The sequence below is a fragment of the Gorilla gorilla genome, chromosome 5 (genome assembly GCF_029281585.2).
Source record: "Gorilla gorilla gorilla isolate KB3781 chromosome 5, NHGRI_mGorGor1-v2.1_pri, whole genome shotgun sequence".
NCBI lineage: Eukaryota > Metazoa > Chordata > Mammalia > Primates > Hominidae > Gorilla > Gorilla gorilla.
The window spans coordinates 182,539,068-182,558,409 of NC_073229.2; the positions used below are offsets into that span (position 1 = coordinate 182,539,068).

Below are 19,342 nucleotides of genomic sequence, written 5' to 3' on the forward strand. Positions count from 1 at the left end.
GGTTTCACCTTTTGGCTACTGTGAATCATGCCGCCATGAACACTGGCATACAAATATCTGTTCAAGTTTCTGCTTTCAATCTGATAGTTGCTTTTTAATCGTTTTATACCAACCCCCCTTACTAGTGTTGATTTGACAATATTCTTATCATTCCTTGGAAACTTAATCAGTTTAGTTACCATTCTCGTTTTCTCATCTTTATGAGAAAAGGTAGAAAGAAAGGAAGTGAAATGCCCAACACCACTCATTTTTGTTAACGGTATTGATAAAATTGGCACCAGCCTTTCAGGAATTCGGATGCTTTGATTGTTCTTTTTTGTTGTTAGATTTTTGTATCCATTTTGCATTTTGAATCATAATAAAGTGGAATTAAAAAAACTGCCATATTTGTCTAGCATATATGGCATTTTATGATTTTAAAGATATTTTTAAAGTTTGGTTAAAAACCTTAACAGTATATGTGAAATGGAACACTGTGCTTTTACTGTGGAAATTTATCCTATATACCTTAATAAAATAGTTATTTAAGATTTACATTTGGCTGGGTGCTGTAGCTCATGCCTTTAATCCCAGTACTTTGGGAGGCTGAGGCAGGCAGATCACTTGTGCCCAGGAGTTTTCGAGATTAACCTGGGCAACATTGGGAAACCCTGTCTCTTCAAAAAGTACAAAAAGTTAGCCGGGCATAGCGGCATGCGCCTGTAGTCCCAGCTCCTCAAAGAGTCTGAGGTGGAAGGATTGCTTGAGCCTAGTTCAAGGGAGGTTGCAGTGAGCCAAGATTGCGCCACTGCACTGCAGTCTGGGTGAGAGTGAGACCCCTTTTCAAAATAAAGAAAGAAGGAAAGATAGATAGATTTACATTTTAGAGAGTTAGTATATGTCTGTGATTTTTGAACTTTTTTGTTTCAGGGCTCCTTTATATTCATAAAAATTATTGAAGGTCCAAAGGAACTTTTGTTTTTATGGTTATCTGTTGATATTTACCATATTAAAAATTAAAACTGGCTGGGTGCAGTGGCTGACACCTGTAATCCCAGCTACTTCGGGAGGCTGAGCAGGGGTGGATCACTTGAGCCTCGGAGTTCGAGACCAGCCTGGCTAATATGGCGAAACCCTGTCTCTACACACAATACAAAAGTTAACTGGATGTGGTGGTGTGCACCTGTGGTCCTAGCTACTCAGGAGGCTGAGGTGGGAGGATTTTTTTGAGCCCGTGAATTTGAGGCTGCAGTGAGCTGTGATCACACCACTGTACTCCAGCCTGGGCGACAAAGTGAGGCTGTGTCTCAAAAAAATAAAATAAAACCGATAAATTAAAAAATATTCCCTAATTTATTAAAAACATAAACCCATTAAATAAGTTATATATTTTTATGAAAACAACTGCTTGTCCTAAAACTAAAACATTTAATAATAAGAGTGTATTGTTTTATATTTTGGCAGCAATATCTAATGTCTGGCTTACTTAAAGATGGCTAGGTTCTCATATTTGCTTCTACATTTAATCTTGCAATATGTCATTTTTGTTGAAGTATATGAAGAAAATTCAGCCTCACACACATATATAATTGGAAAAAAAAAGGAGGATTTTAATAGTCTTCAGATAATCATGGATATTTTTCTTTGATAACCACACTAAAATTCAACAAGTGGTAGTTTCTCAAAGGTTAGTTGCAATATAGAATTTGAATGAAATATATCAGTGAATTTTTCATCCTTGGTTACATTAAAATTCATTTGTCTTCTTTGCACTTTTTTTGTTTTGTTTTGTTTTTGAGACGGAGTCTCACTGTCACCCAGACTAGAGTGCGGTGGTGTGATGTCGGCTCACTGCAACCTCCGCCTCCTGGGTTCAATTGATTGTCGTGCCTCAGCCTCCCGAGTAGCTGGGACTGCGGGCACCTACCACCACACCCAGCTAATTTTTGTATTTTTTAGTAGAGATGGGGTTTCACCATGTTGGCCAGCCCGGTCTCGAACTCCTAACCTCTGGTGACCCCCGCCTCGGCCACCCAAAGTCTTGTACCTTGAATGGATCTTTTACTCAAGTATAAGTTCTATCATCTTTGTTGGTCATTTGGAAAATATTGGTTTACCAAGTATGTGAGTCTTCCAAATATTGATATATAATGAAATATGGGATAAAAATACAAAAATTCACATTTATTAACATCACCCCCAGTTACATGGGGAGCTCGCAAGCTCACAGTGATGAGTGCTGATTTTCGCAAACATCTAAATTTAACTTGAAAGCTCAGTTTTTATTTTCAACAACAAATTCTGTTAGTTGTTTTCCTTAAAGTGGCAGGCTTACTTTGTTCATGTTCAAGAAAATGTCGGCCAAATATCCCAGCTGGAACAACCATAATTTGTCATTCATACTTTTTAGTAAACTTGGGGTATTAGCCCATTTGCATTACTATAAGGAATACCTGAGACTGGGTAATTTATAAAGAAAATTGTTTTAATTGGCTCATGGCTCTGCAGGCTTTACAGGAAGCATGGTGCTGGCATCTGCTTCTGGTGAGGCCTCAGGAAGCTTACAAACATGGCAGAAGGTGACAAGGAACTAGCGTGTCACATAGCTAGAGCGGGAGCAGCAAGAGAGGTGGGAGGTGCTACACTTTTTTTTTTTTGAGACGGAGTTTTTCTCTTTCGCCCAGGCTGGAGTGCAGTGGTGCGATCTTGGCTCACTGCAACCTCTGCCTTCCGGTTTCAAGCAATTCTTCTGCCTCAGCCTCCTGAGTAGTTGGGATTACAGGTGCCCACCACCATGCTCAGGTAATTTTTGTATTTTTAGTAGAGACAGGGTTTCACCATGTTGGCCAGGCTGGTCTCGAACTCCTGGTGCTACATTCTTTTAAACAACCAGGTATCGTGAGAGTTCACTCACTGTCAGAAGACAGCACCAAGACATTCATGAGGGACTGCCCCCATGATCCAAACACCTCCCACCAGGCCCCACCTCTAACACTGGGGGTTACGTTTCAGCATGAGATTTGGAGGGGCAAACATTCAAACCATGTCACATGGTATTCCATGAAAAAAGCAAGCAGTTCATTTTGCAACTTAAACTGTATAATACATGCTTTTTCCTGGGACTACCATGATGCTTCAGTAGTCCACAGAAGTACTTTATGTGTACCTACTATTTTGGGACACAAGGATATTAAAAACCATGTACTCAAGGGCTGATATTTAATAAAATTAATAATTTTTACTGCCGTATCAAAGATGTTCTTAAGTGAGGCTGGCTTTTTTTTTTCTTTCTTTTTTTAAATATATGACTACTGGTGCAGTTGGTACCTCTACCTTGATTAGTGTTAAAGAGCTTGCAGTTTGACCCACTGTTGATTTTGCACCATGGATACACATGTGAACACGGAAGAAGGCAAATTATGTCCTAGTATTATGATGAAAGTAGGGTCTTTTGCTGGGACTTGATGCTACAGGCCAGTAGTTCTCAAAGCCTGGTTCCCTGACCAGCAGCATTAGCATCTCTTGGGAGCTTGTTAGAAATGCGAACACCTGGGCCCTTCCCTTCCCTTGCAGTGTCCAGTTCCTGTGGGGTGGGGCTGGGCTGCTTCAGCTGCCCCAGGGGACTGAGAGAGTCTGCTGAATTTGAGAAAGGCCACTCTGCTTTCTGGAAGGACTGGCGGGGCTGGAGGGCGGGGAGGATGAGTAAGTTAGGGACAGAGTGTTCGTGTGTTTGTAGAGGATGTGATGCAGCCTGGACTTCAGGCAGTAGGAAGAAGATGGAATGGATTTGCTAGAGAGAGATTCTCTAGAACTTTATTGCTGGTAGACCACTTAAAAGCTTAGAAAACAGCTGCGCTTTGCTCCGAGACCTGCCAGCCATCAGGGACAGATGAGTTTTAAAGGCCCTTACTGCTTTGTGTCTTGAGGGAATATCTTTTATTAATCGTGAAAAAATCAATCCAGATAACTTGCCTGAGTCATTTCAGTCTCCTTTTTGAGGATGCCTGCTTAAACAGCGACCATGGTCTCTGGAGGGGTAGAGTCTCACATTTGGAGTTCAGAGTCTTAGAAAGTACAGTTCAGTGTGGAAGAATGGCAGTTATGATTTCATTCAGATGTGCCCAGCTGCTGACAAATTGAATACAACGATCAGTGACAGGCAGAACTCTCATTTGTTGTGTGTTGTCTTGAGTCTGGTGAGGTGTATCCTTTCACTATTGGATTTTACCATTCAGTGCAGTCAGTAGCTCCATTTGATGTAAGTGTAAAGATGGGTCTCTCATTTCAGTTTCAGCAATTATTCTTAAAACTTTTATTTTTCAGTGTTTTAAAGTTTTTACATTTTATATCTTTTTTTTTTTTTTTTAAACAGATTTGTAAGACTCCAGGGCCTCCCAGCCGTGAATAATCTGATGGTTCCTGAAATGACTGGGGAAGCAGACGCTTCGTATGGCAGTTGAAGAGTGTGTGTCTATGTGCATTTAAAACCTTCTTTCTGTACTTACACATTCACACAGGAAGACAGGCTCATTCTTGTGCACACTTGAGAGTTTTACAACTGATGAAAATTAATTTAAGAATCAGATGGAGCAACTTGACACCACTGGGCACAGGAGCCCGGGGAGAGAAATACATCACTAATGGCCAATTTTCCATATGGTCTGCACGGGTAAAGAAAGTCTGCAAAAAGAAGAAAAAAAAATTTGCGCAGATTAAACCACAAAAATATTCTCCAGTTTAAAGAAGGAACTAAGTGAGAAGGTGACTGAGAAAGAAGTGTGATTTCAAACATTGCAGCGGCTCACACAGTGTTTGTTGCACTTTATTTTTCAGTGGGTTTGGTGATTTGGACGGATTAAAATTCTAGACTGAAAAGTAACTCTTACTGTGGTTATGGCTAGAGGAAAGCAAGTTCAAGTATGATGGGACAAGTTTGAATAATGAACTGATTCCTTTGCCTATCTTAATTAACTGTATTTGATAAATTTTAATTTATTATTTCCCCCTTTTTTTCCTGCATCTATAGGATAATATTGTAAAATAGCAATCGAAACCAATAATTATTAAATAAATATCAAGGAAAATCCAAGCAAAGCTTTCTTTTTTCTGGACTAGTGGTGTGGTGTTTGGAGACAGTCTCTGAATGTGAACAGGAAAGCACCCATCAGCAAAACACGATCACTCTCTAGGGAGACAGCTGGGGGAATCTGACTCTGGCTTCTGCTTTTGTTTTAAGGGATTAACTTCCCTGTCAAGTCCAAGAAGACTTGCGTATGAGAAGATTACCTGATGGACTTAATTCTAAGATTAGCTTTTTTCATCAAGATGGAAAAAGATCTTTAGGAGCAGAAAAGGGGAGTGCTAACTGGGGGAGCGAGAAGGGAGACGAGCAAAAGAAACAAAATCTTGCGGCGTGGCTCTGTTTTGTCAGCAAGAGGATTTAAGACTCACCACTGGAACATTCTGCCTCTTGAGTGAAGGGACCTTCTTTCTAGCCTCTATGGCACTGAGGGGTGCGCCGGCTGGTGGAGGAGTAGTCCGATGGAGCCCTGCGTTCCCCGGGGACACAGGGCCAAGCTTTGAGGTGGAAAGTTTCTGGTTCTGAAACAACAAGGAGAGAGTCTGTTTTTCTTCCTAAAATTTGGACTCTTGTCTGCACAAACTCTGGTCTGTTTTGCACGGTTTGTGTGCCTTTTTTTCCCTTTATGCAATCTTTTTCAGCTTTAGCAGCAGAAATTTGTCTAGTTCAGGAAACATGCTAGAGGGTGGCTTCAGAAGGAAGATGATCCTGTGTATTCTGTCTCTGCATCCAAACTTTTGAAGAGAAAAATTCGAGCTAGAGGGATTCTTAAAGCCTTAAGTTACTTGAAATCTATGTATTTGCAACCCTTTGTCTCTGGAATCATATTACACTAAACTGGAATCTCAGGCTGAATGAGAATAACCAAGTGGAGTAAAAAGAAGAAAACCGTTTCTTGATCACCACTTAATTAACGATGCTCTTTCTCCAAAGGATCAGCACGTTCTTCCTCTGAGAACTTGAAAATAAAAATGGACCCCATGTTTTTTTAAGCATTACCTTTTCTTAGAAGACTGCCATCATCTTTTATAGAGGAATTTTTTCACTATGCATTCGGTGGAACTTTATAAAATACTGACCTTCTAATTAGATTCAGGTCAGTCTTAATTAAAGGGGGAAAAAAGCAACGCAAGCCAACCACAAAAACACATACACCAATGAAAGAAACTGGTTTAAATTTCACAGTATTAACATTACTTTTTAAGTAAAACAGTTCATTGAAGAAAGTATGTATGCAGCAGTGGAACATGGGCCTGTGCTTTGCAGCGACTCCAACATCCTGTGCCTGTCCTGGAAGGGGCGTGTCCCTAAGAGTGAGAAGGAGAAGCCTGTGTGCAGGAGACGCTACTATGAGGAAGGCTGGCTGGCCACGGGCAACGGGCGAGGAGTGGTTGGGGTGACTTTCACCTCTAGTCACTGTCGCAGGGACAGGAGTACTCCACAGAGGATAAATTTCAACCTCCGGGGCCACAATAGCGAGGTGAGCTGTGGTTTTGTTTCACTTTTTGGTCACTTCCAGTGGTGTTTTTGAGCCCCTTGTGGACTTGAAACTTCCTTCATTTCAGTTTCATAGACTTGCTGCCAAGTGAGACTTCCCATGCTGTGAGTTCTGTCTCTTATTCTCTGGCAGAAAAGATGCTAAGATGGACATAGTTCACAGTAGGCTGCCCCTCCCCAAGTGGGTCAGTTGTCCCTGGCACCCCTGCCGTCTTCTCCCTGCAGTGTCTCTCTTAGAGGGTCCAGGCAGTGGGAAGACGCCCAGCAGTAGGAAGGCCGGGGCGCTTTCTAACCAGGGTGGGGGGTTAAATTAGATGATCCTAACCAACTTTCCGTGCTCCAAGTCTACATGGCAAAGAGTTACCCCCACCCCTGATATCCCACTGACAGTGTGAAAAATGAAAGTGGTGCTGCCTTTACCTTGCACAGTTAACATCTACGTTCCTTTGGTGATGGCTTAACACTTGGCTTGTATGTTTTCGTACTTGGAGGTAAAGAAGTAGTTAACGGACAAAAACCATAGTTTTTCACATGTATAGGGTATATTATATTGAGGCTATTATGCCATATATTTGTACATGTAGATTCCTCTGGGCTTCTAGCAGTGGGATTATGAAATTCATGCAACCAACATTTATTGAGCAATACTTAAGTGTTAGGCATTGTGTTTTAAAGAAGAGCGTGATTGATAATTTCTTGCAAAGTTTTGCTTGTATAGCACCTTCGCAATATTCATGTTTTACTCTTCACTAGCTTATTTGGGTATTTTTAAAATGAGGAATCCATGACTATTTCAGGCATCTTAAAAATGTCATTAAATGGTTATTAAATAGCTATTGTAAAGGAGCAGGAATATTTTTCAAGTATAGGTCTTAGTCCATTTGTGCTACTATAACAAAATATAGACAGGGTGGCTTATAAACAGTAGAAATTTATTTCTCACAGTTCGGGAGGCTGAAAATCTCAAGATCCGGGGCTAGTATGGTAGAGTTTTTGATTTCTTCTTGGTGGAAAGAGGATGAGAGTGTCTCTGAGGCCTCTTTTGTGAGGCCATTAATCCCATACATGAGGGCTCCATTCTCATGACTTAATCACCTCCTATAAAGACCCTACCTCTTATTACCATCACCTAGGGAGATTCACCATACAAATTTTGGGGGCACACAAACATTGAGATCATAGCAATATAAACATTCAGTAAAGTGCACTAAACTTAACTCTCAATTATTTTTATATGCAGTCACCCATGTAAGCGCCAACAATATCAAAATATAGAGCATTTCCAGCACCAGTTACAGGTACTTGGTGCTCCTTCCCAGATTTTACATTCTGTCTTAATCCATTCCTGCTGCTGAAACAAAATATCTTAGACTGGGTAATCCATAAACAACAGAAATTTATTGCTCACAGTTCTGAAGACTGGGAAGTCCAAGATCAAGATGTTAGCAGTTTCAGTGTCTGGTGAGGGCTCTCTCCTCCATAAATGGCACCTCGTTCCTGTGTCCTCACATGGTGGAAGGGGCAAGGGAGCTTCCTTGGGCCTATCTTACAAGGGTAGGAATCCCATTTATGAGGGCAGAGCCCTCAAGACCTGATCACCTCCCAAAGGCCCCACCTCTTGATACCACCACATGGGGATTAGGTTTCAACATTGGATTTTGTGGGGATGGAAACATTCAGATCCTAGCACGCCCCTCCTGAGAAGTAACTCATATTCTGACTTCTGTCACCGCTTAATGGAAATGGAATCCTTCATTACATACTCTCTGTGTCTGGCTTCTTTCACTCAACATGATGTCTGTGAGATTCATCCCTGTTGTGTATATTATTAGTTTGTTCTTTTTAACTGATGTGAATTTTCCACTGAAGGAAGATACCTGGTGTTTTTCTTCTCCTGTTCTGGGTATTTGGATTGCTTCCAGTTTTTGGCTGTTGTGACTAATGCTGCTATGAACGTTTGTGTGCGTGTCTTTGTATGGACCTGTGCATTCAGAAGGTGGAATTTCTAAGTCATAGCGTTGCATGTGTTTAGGTTTAGTAGAAATTACCTGTTTTCCAAAGTGGTTGTACTATTTACACCTCATCATCAATGTATGAAAGTTTTAGTTGTAAGGCCAAGAGTATTTTGAGATTCATTTTTCCACTGAGTTTAATTTATGAAGAAGCTTCTTTTGAATTTGAACTTTTTCCATTAAAAACAGTGGTTATATGCAAGAAATTATGTTTTACAAATAATATATTGGGCATATACATACAGGCATGCACACATTATCCCCCCTCAACACACACACATACCTGTACCTTTGAAGTGGATACTCTTCAAATTTTTTTTTTATTCTTATGTAACAAATCACCCCAAACTTGGTGGCTTAAAACGTTACCCATTTTTAGTCTCACAGTTCTGTAGTTCTGGAGCCCTGTTATGGTATGTCTGGGGCCTCTGCTTAGGTCTCCCAGGCTGGGAAACGTGGTACCAGCCAGGACTGCTAGCTCCTCTGAGGCTCAGGGCCTTCTTCCAGGCTCATTCAGGTTGTTGGCAGAAATCAGTTCCTTGTGGTTGTAGGACTGAGGACCTCCGGTCTTAGAGGCCCTCACTAGTCCCAGTCATGTGGCCCTCTCCACAGCATGCAGTTTGCTTCTTCAAGGCCAGAAGGAGAGTATCTGCTGTAACTTCAAATCTTTCTGACTTTCCATGTCTGAAAAATGGCACCCCTGAGCCGGCCATGCTCACCTCCACTCCTGGGGAGGGGATTACACTGGGTGTGCACACCAGGGGGTGTGGTTTTAGAATTCTGCCTACCACAAAAGAGAAGATTCCAATTCACAGACAGTGGTCTGGCTGTCTCACTACTGAAACTGTTTTGCATGATTTTTCCACATTGCATTTTTACTTTTTTGGTTTTTTTTGAAGGGTACCTGTGCACAACATGCAGGTTTGTTACATAGGTATACATGTGCCATGTTGTTTTGCTGCACCCATTAACTCATCATTTACATTAGGTATTTCTTCTAATGCTATTCCTCCCCCTGCCCCCCACCCCACGACAGGCCCCCATGTGTGATGTTCCCCGCCCTGTATCCAAGTGTTCTCATTGTTCAGTTCCCACCTATGAGTGAGAACATGCTGTGTTTGGTTTTCTGTGCTTGTGATAGTTTGCTGAGAATGATGGTTTCCAGCTTCATTCATGTCCCTGCAAAGGACATGAACTCATCCTTTTTTATGGCTGCATAGTATTCCATGGTGTATATGTGCCACATTTTCTTAATCCAGTCTATCACTGATGGACATTTCGGTTGGTTCCAAGTTTTTGCTGTTGTGAATAGTGCCGCAATAAACATATGTGTGCATGTGTCTTTATAGTAGCATGATTTTGGGTATATACCCAGTAATGGGATGGCTGGATCAAATGGTATTTCTAGTTCTAGATCCTTGAGGAATCACCACACTGTCTTCCACAATGGTTGAACTAGTCTACACTCCCACCAACAGTGTAAAAGCGTTCCTATTTCTCCACATCCTCTCCAGCACCTGTTGTTTCCTGACTTTTTAATGATCGCCATTCTAACTGGTGTGAGATGGTATCTCATTGTGGTTTTGATTTGCATTTCTCTGATGGCCAGTGATGATGAGCATTTTTTCATGTGTCTTTTGGCTGCATAAATGTCCTCTTTTGAGAAGTGTCTGTTCATATCCTTTGCCCACTTTTTGATGGGGTTGTTTGTTTCTTTCTTGTAAATTTGTTTAAGTTCTTTGTAGATTCTGGATATTAGCCCTTTGTCAGATAGGTAGATTGCAAAAATTTTCTCCCATTTTATAGGTTGCCTGTTCACTCTGATGCATTTTTACTTTTAGTTAATTTCTGTTCCTCATATTAGAATCTGTTCCATTTGGCTGGGCACGGTGGCACATGCTTGTAATCCCAGCACTTTGGGAAGCTGAGGCGGGAAGATTGCTTGAGTTTAGGAGTTCAAGACCAGCCTGGGTAACATAGTGAGACCCTGTGTCTACTCTCCCCCACCCACCGCAAAGAAAAGAATATGTTCCATTTACTGAATGCCTGTCAAGTAGAGTGACCAACTCTCCTAGCTTCCCAGGATGTGGGACTGTCGGTGTTAATACCTGGAAAATCCCAGGCAAACTGAGTTGGTCATCCTACTGCCCAGTGCCTGACGTGGTTTCAGACATCTTGCCTCATGTTGTTTACAGCAGACTCATGGGAAGATATCATTATTTCCATTTTATAGGGAAGAAAACTCAGGCTTTAAAGATGTTAAATAACCTGCCTAAATTCATGCAGCTTGTATGGAGGAGAACTGGAATCTAGGGTTCTAACATTTTCCTACAACTTTATTTTCTTATAACTTGTGTTAAATTCAAGTCTATAACTTGTGTTAAATACAAGTCCTCAATCCCTTATCCTCAATTGTTATATCTTTTTTTTTTATTTAATTTTTTCAGACAGAGCTTCGCTCTCTTCCCCAGGCTAGAATGCAGTGGCACAATCACCGCTCACCGTAGCCTCTGCCTCCTGGGTTTGAGTGATCTTCCCACCTCAGCCTGCCAAGTAGGTGGGACTACAGACAGATGCCACAATGTTCAGCTAGTTACAAATTTTTTTTTTTTTTGGTAGAGACAGGGTTTTGCTGTGTTGCCCAAGCTGGTCTCAAACTCCTAGACTTAAGTGATCCGCTCACCTCAGCCTCCCAAAGTGCTGGGATTATAGGTGAGAGCCACTGTGCCCAGCTCACGATTGTTAAATCTAAGGGCTCTGAAAATAGCAAGTTTTTGTATAATTGTTTCAATGGCAAGACCTGACCTGGACTGATGTGAAGCCGCTGGTTGTTGTTATTCCATCACTTCAGCTGCAGAAATACTGTGTTTTATTATGGGGGCTGCCCAGACCTGTGGGTGGCACTAGATAATTGACAGGAGCTCCCCTTGTAGGACTTTGCTAAGATTTAAAAAATTCTGAATTCAAAGTACTTGTCTCTAAGGATTCTCAATCAGGGGTTGTGAACTTGTATCTTCATTTAAGGGAATCATCAAAAGAAACCTTGGGTTTTATTTAATTTGGTTTTTCATTTCCGGGAAGGCTGACATTTAACTCATCTCTGCCCTTACTTAGTTACCTTATCTTCACTCCCTTCTACCACAAGAAGCAGAAAAACCCTGTGTCCCCACCGGCCATCCCTTAAGAACACTACTGAAAGAACCATTGCAAGATTTTATTTCTGGCCACGGAACTAACTAGATTGAAGGGGTCAGATCTAGTCGTCTGCTAATTTCGCAACTGAATTAAAACGGAAAAAAATCTGAATGAAAGATAATTTATTTCACCCTCAGCTAGTATGTAAAATCTGTTTTATATTATGTAAGTATTTAACAAATCTTAACAGTTTTGGAATTATAAATGTATTCAGTTAGATAAATTGAATCTGAAATTAAATACTGTGATAAATGTTTGTCTAGTCTTTGAGACTAGTTTGCCTTTCTCACATTGTGTATTCTGTTGTTAGAAATTTGTGATAAAATGGTATTAGCTATATTTGCCAGAGTGAAACATATAGTAGAGGAATTCTTATCCTGTGATACATAGCTTCATATTTGGTAAATATGTTAATGGTTCTAATCAGATGGTCAAAATATATATGCCCCCCTCAATCCTGAAAGCACCTTTCATAAAAAAGAACCACTACCACAAAAGATGAATGATCAGCCAAACCAACTTTTCCCAAAGCAACTTTCTGTGGCATTTGGGGATGGGAACAAAATAATCCTTTTGCCAGTATCTCTTTTGAAACCTTTGATTAGCAGTGTTATGGAAGAGGAATAGATGTGTGCTTACCTACTGAAACTCCAAGGGGGACTCTTCGTGGCTGGCTGAGAAGTGATGCTTTTTTAGAATTATTTATCCTTTTACTGTGAAGCAGTAATTCAAGAAAGATGAGTTTTTCTTTTAAAAGAGTCCTCAATAGGTGGGCAGGTATGTCAGGCAAAATAATGATTATGTTCCATAATGAAGATTATTTCAGAAAATAATTACTTGGGAATGTTTTTATTCTATGAAACCATTTCTTACAGATATTGTAGATGTCGTGCAAATTAATCAAGGTTATTTGTACTGATTGTCATTTAACAAGAATTTTTTTTTTTTTTTTAGACAGAGTCTCACTTTGTTGCCCAGGCTGGAGTGCAATGGCGTAATCTTGGCTCACTGCAACCTCCGCCCCCCAGGTTCAAGCCATTTTTCTGCCTCAGCCTCCTGAGTAGCTATGATTACAGGTGCCCGCCACCACACCCAGCTAATTTTTGTATTTTTAGTAGAAACAGGATTTTGCCATGTTGACCAGGCTGGTCTCAAACTCCTGGTCTCAGGTGATCCACCCACCTCAGCCTCCCCAACTGCTGGGATTACAGGCCTGAGCCACCATGCCCGGCCAACAGGATTTTTTTGACTTGAGAATAAGCAGGCAGCTATGTGTAGTTGCTGGAATTTGTTTTGTTATAAGGACACGACTACTGTAGCAATGGTCTCACCTGAATTCTTGGATTGGGTACATCTTCTCCTATATGCTTTCTCTGACCCTGCCCCTTGTCCCTGTTGTACACTTAACAGACTTCTCTGGTTGCGCTGATCATGCTTTATTATAGTTATCTGCTTGCCTCGTTGGGTAAAACTTATTGGAAGATCAATGTACCCTGTCATTCTTAACTTCCTCACCTCTCATTGTTTAGAATATCAATTATTTATTTATTTTTTAAAAAAATTTTCTTTAACTTTTTGGCCCACTTCAGTGTGCTTTCTTTCCTTATTCTACTGAAATGATCTCCTCAATGAGCACACATTGCTAAACTCATAGGTTTTTGGTGTTTTGTTTTTGTTTTTAAACTGCACTTGATGTCTCAGTAGCATCAGTAGAATTGAAATGTTGTCCAGGTCACCAGGCTCTCCTGGTTTTCCTGTTACTGTTCTGGCCTCTGCTTTCCGCCCTTCTTTGCTGGCTCTGCCTTTTTTTCTTTTTTTTTTTTTTGCCTCATCTTTAAATGTTAACGGGCACCAGGCATGCGTATTTTTCTGTATTTCCTCTCTATGTTGGCTTTAAATCTCCCTACATGCTATGACTCCAGATACCTCTCTCTGTCTGCCATCTCCTTCTAGTTCCAGACTTCATTCTCCAACTTGATATATGAGATACAAAAGTGGACACCAATCAGGCCTCGCAGACTATCGGTCACCCAGACAGAACTCATTTCCCCCCGCCCCTTGAACCTCAGATCAGTTCCATGCACTGTTTCCCGATTTTAGTAGATGGCCCAAGACCAGCCAGTCAGTTCAGCTCACAACTCAGGAATCTCCCTGCGCTTCCCTTGTCCCCAAGTCTTGTTATTAGCAAGACCTCCTACTGTATCTGACTTCCAGATAATATCTGAAACGTGCTCACTTCACCACCATGCCTAGCATAAACCTCCTCATGAATCTCTTGACTTAAACTCTACTATTTTTCTATTGTGGAGGACTCAACAATCTATGTTAAGTTTTTTAAGTGTTTAAAAATATTATAAAAATTTACTTCTAAAGTACTTTTCTTTTTCCTAAAAACATTGTATGACACATCTTAATTCCAAAAAGAATGGGAATTTCTAGATTGTAAGAATGGTCTCCCTTGCAGTTGAAAGACCCTCCTAGTACCATTGTCTGATTCACCGTCTCCTGAAGAAGGCCCAGAGCCACTGGGGACTGGCAAGCCAGGTTCTGTGTCCACCTCACTGTGCATAGTGATGACCAACTTTCTCAACATTCGGAGAGGTTAGAAAACCATTTTATTTTGAAACATTTATACAGTATTTAACGTACTTAATCTGTACAACAGTTTTAGTGGGAAAAGTTGACTCATTTTGGATTAAAGCCAGCAAAAACTCACTGCAGCTCTTTTATCTCTCTCATAAATTCTACATAGAAAGTGACTTTTAGTAGATTTGTGACCAACTAAGGTATTATAATGGTGGATATAATGGAGGGCTGTTTTATTTCCTTTAGTGATGGCCTGTTCTTTTTTCCTTTCTGTTGCTGTTTTTCCATATCTTGATTCCAAGAAGTTCTAGCTTTACCTGTCCAAGTCATTCATTAGTTTACTCAAGTCAGTAATAAATTGAAAATAATAATTCTCTTCTATCAGAGTTGTAGAACCTGAGATAATATGTTTTTGGAAGGGCTGTGAAAATGGTATATAAGTGATGAAATAGTAAAGTACTCTATACCCTTTGTACTTAAAGTAATATACTTAAGTATATTACTTTCCAGTCCTTACAATACCACTTAGTACCTGGAAATTCAGTTACTGTTCTGACTCATGAGGCTAGAAACAGTGTTCGTTGATTTTTGTTCCTCAGTTTAGATTTGAAAACACATGCATTAATTAGCAGGTATTTACTGCATCTCTGTTGTGTGCCAGGTGCTGCGTGTATTTGCCACTGTCGGGGGGCAAGAGAAGTGCCAGCTTATACCTCATGGAATCTACAGTCTAGCATGAGGGTGAGACATGGACTTCGCCTTCCTCTATTTGCATTTCCATTAGGAAGAGAAAGCAAGCTTTGAATTGTTCAAAGAATGAAGAATGAGGCTTCCTAGAGATTGTGTGGTGAAGATGATCTTTGAGCAGGGCCTTGAGAAATACTTAGGATTTAGCGCGTTTAGCACGTACTTTTCTCAGTGGTGCAAGAAGATTAAGCCACATTCTGGCTTTAGAGAGGCATTTCTGAGAGAGATGAAGGACACTTCGTTCCCCAGCCCCAACCTAAGCATGTGACTGTACTCACCTTGTCAGATGCTGTTGGAACCTGGCTGACAAGGACAAGGACCTATGCATTTTTTCCTGCCCTGGAACAAAATTGCCCTTGTTGGATAGGCAGTGATGTTCTGTGCGCCTTTTGACTATACTGTGAAATGTTTGTGGTTTGTAATGGGGATTTTATCCATCTGAGCATGCTACACTTTTTATTAATTTCCATGGCAGATGGTTAAACTAGGGTGCTGCCTTAATAATTTGACTTATGCAGGTGCTCAGATATGACTGTTTCTGTGCTTAATGTATTCAGCATGTGGTTGTAGTCGTTTGAAAAGTTACATAATCATGTGTTCATGACCTGAGTTAGAGATAATTTATTAGTGACTCAGCATTAATGACTCATTTTATGCAACTCTTCTGGTAAAGCAACGTTTCTGTTCATGTGAGCATATTGTAGCATGCTAGGTGACCACATCTACCTTGTTTCCTTCCTAGGTAGTACCTTTAGGTATTCCATTACAGGAGGGCTGCCCCACTCCCGGAGGTGCATTGAATACAGACAGGGCATAGTTGGTGGAGAAAAGCCCTCCTTGGGATCATCTGTAGCTGGTAATAGGGGCTGAGAAGCTCAGGGCTACATCGTGGTTGAATGTTTGTGGATTCAGTGATCTGCATGGCAGGTTTCAAAACCATATAATGTTAAGAGATATTAATTGCAAAACCACAACCCCTCAGACTTTTCTATACAGTAAGTCCTCAATATTGTTAAGTTCTTGGAAACTGCAGCTTTAGGTGAAACAACACTTAGTATGTAGTATATACGTAGGATCTTTACTCTTGTTTATATCAGTTAGCTTAAGGTGAAATTGTTTTCATATGCAGGTCGTTTTTGCTTAAAGTTCAGCTTCTAAGAACCTATCCTTGAAGTTAAGTGAGGACTTAACTGTACTTTTTGCAGGTAAATTTACTGTATTGAGTGAAATGAATAGTGGAAACTTACCTAGTTTTTTACCCTGGAAAGGAATTTAAACCGATAAAATGCACTTACTAGAATTTGGTGGATGTTCCGCTTTTATCTGCCAGCTTTATCACGAAGGATTTCCTCAGAGGGAACACTGAGAGAAAGGATCTGCATAGTGGGACTGGAAGGGTGGAGTAGTGTGTGAATGAAGTCAACTAGGTATTTAAAAAATATTCTTACATTCCCTGAGTATAGCCATACTTAACGTCATTGTCCTGGTGAGTCTGTCTTCTTTTTTTAGACCAAGTCTGAAGAAATGGGTGGCAGATGTTGTACTGTTCTGATGTACTGCAGAGTGCTATAGTAGGTCAGAGGATGAAGCACTGTGGACCAGTGTGGTCAGGGAAGCTTCCTGCAGAGTCAGGGAGTGAGCTGGACCTTAATGTTCATTTCGGTTCTGTAAACATTTGAGAGCTCGCTCTAGGCTAGATGCTGTTGGGCTTTGGCTCTACAGTGGTGAAAAAGGCACTGTTCCTGCCCAGATGGATCGTCTATCATGTGTCAGAGGGTGGATATCGTTTGCATGGATATAATGTTGTCTTTGCTGATGACAATTGCCATATATATTCCTGTAATTTGTGTGTGTGTGCTATGTCCATTATTTAGTGTAGCCCTCATAACATCTCTCTATAGCTTTGTATTAATATCCCTGCTGTACAGTTGGGGAACCTGAGGTTTTGAGATGTTAAGGAAATTGTCTGAGGTTGCAGAGCTAGATGACGGCAGATCTGAGATTTGAATTTGTGTCTGTGTGTTTTTCTATCTATAAGACACTGCTTCAAAAAGGTGAAGGGAAGAGGTACCCTTAAACAGAGTTATGAATGACTGTGGTGTGTGTGTGTTTTGGACATGGAAGAGTTTGGTGAAGTGTTGGAGAGTAGTGGAAAGCAAAGCGGGATGGACAGGTGGGACCAGACATACATAGTCATGATAATAAACAATAGTAATAAATGTTTGTGGCATGAAAGAAGACAGTGCTTTTGGTTTGGGCCGTATTCCAAGACCATAAGAAAACTCTCATATTCAAATAGAATTGTCGAAAAATCAAATGTGAGTGTAAAAGTTACCATTCAATTCAGTGTATTTTTTCACCAATGTGGATAACTGAGAGTTGACAGCACTGGCTATGCTTAATCAATTATGGAAATAATAGTCTTAAAGAAGTAACAGACATCTGTCACCATGATACTATGATAATGTACACATGAGCCTAACTCTTAATTGTAGCCAGTTATTGTAAACTGAAGGGATTTGAGGAACAGCTCTTCTTTTTTTTTTTTTTTTTTGAGATGGAGTCTTACTCTGTCTCCCAGGCTGGAGTGCAGTGGTTGAATCTCGGCTCACTGCAAGCTCTGCCTCTTGGGTTCATGCCATTCTCCTGCCTCAGCCTCCCGAGTAGCTGGGACTACAGGCACCTATCACCACGCCTGGCTAATTTTTTGTATTTTTAGTAGAGACAGGGTTTCACTGTGTTAGCCAGGATGGTCTCAATCTCCTGACCTCGTGATCCGCCCGCCTTGGCCTCCCAAAGTGCTGGGGTTTCAGGCGTGATCCACCGCGCCCAGCCGAGGAACAGCTCTTCTTTTAAATGTCTTAGGAATTCTTATTTTGAACAAGGAACCTTTCTAGCAAAGAGGCAGAAATGGAACTTTTGTTTTATATTTAGGTCAGAATTTCATTTCACCTAAACTGGCTTATCTATTTTTATACCAAAGCTCAGTAGTGTGAGTTAATTTTTTATCACAGTAATAGTTATACATATTGGTAAATGCTAAGAATGAAAAATAACAATGTTCTAACTCCTGTCTCCCCCCCTCCCCCAACCTGTTGTCCTGGCCACTTAACAAAGGCTCATACTATTATTTTTTTGATGAATCAATTTTAGGATTTTGTCTATTGACTTCATTCCCATCTCGTTAGGCTGAGATTTAGCACTCTTCTCTTTCTTTCATAGTCACTCAACCCAGCTTTGCCCTATCATCTAATCATTCCAGTATTACTGTATCACAAATATTGGTTATTATTCAGTGTTTACACTATTTAAACTATGTCACTATTATTCCCAGATGAGCCAAGTAGGGTACTATGATTGTATTCCTTCATTATTTAACTCTTTTCTCCTCATGATAAAAATTTTCCCCCCAGTGGTTTAGTTTATCTATTGCAAAACCTTCCTACATCTTCAGCATAATTTCATACATTCAAACCAGTTAGATGGTTTATCAGTTCATTTAGTTTTTGGTTTTGTTTTGTTTTTGTTTTTTTCCTGAAGACCTCCATCGGAGAGTCCTTTGTCATCCTTCTGCTCTCTGGATTGGTTGCTCAGTGGGCCTGCTGCCAAGGTGATTTCCTGAACTTCCTTTTAATCATCATCTTGGGAATTCTCTTTGCCCCCTATTTATTCCACGTGTCGTTTATGGAATCTTGTATTTTTTTGGTTAAACTCCTTTTTGTTGGAACATAATCTCCAGTATCTTCCTAAGAAAGTATTTGTAAGTCATAAGTTATAAGACTTTTAATCTCTGTAAATGTCTTAATTGCTTTCACACTTGATAGTTTGGCTGGGTACAGATTTCTAGGTAGTTTTCTTCAGAATTTTGTCTTCACATTTCCAGAGTTTTTAGAAGCATAGTAGTTAAGAGCTCAGGCCCCGGAGCTAGACTCAGTTTACATTCTAGCTCCATCACTTAGTAATGCCATGACTTTAAATATATTATCTAATTTATCTTTATAGTTGTCCCTTGACTATCATGGTTTGAACTTTGTGGATCCACTTATATGTGGAATTTTTTCAATCAAATACGGATCAAAAATACAGTATTTCTGGGATGCAAAATCCATGTTTATATGGAGAGGATTATATACAAAATCAACGTTTGTATGCTCAAGTTCTTGTGGGCTGACTGCGGGATTTGAGTATGTGAGAATTTGGGTATACGTGCACAGTCCTGCAACCATCCCCCTTGTGTACCAGACTG

The 19,342-nt window shown here is 40.5% G+C and overlaps 1 protein-coding gene across 6 annotated transcripts in view; it reads left to right on the plus strand.

The window, feature by feature from the left end:
* Positions 1–19,342, plus strand: part of TULP4 (TUB like protein 4) — a 273,493-nt gene that overhangs the window by 70,560 nt on the left and 183,591 nt on the right. For 5 of the 6 annotated variants that reach the window (XM_063707985.1, XM_063707986.1, XM_031012088.3 and 2 more), the window contains one exon: positions 4,352–6,539. In XM_063707985.1, coding sequence (XP_063564055.1) covers positions 6,288–6,539 — 252 coding nt within the window. In that variant the 5' untranslated portion in view covers positions 4,352–6,287. Of the gene's footprint in view, positions 1–2,655; positions 2,782–4,351; positions 6,540–19,342 lie in introns of those variants that run through there. The other variant, XM_055390998.2, reaches the window with a different exon arrangement.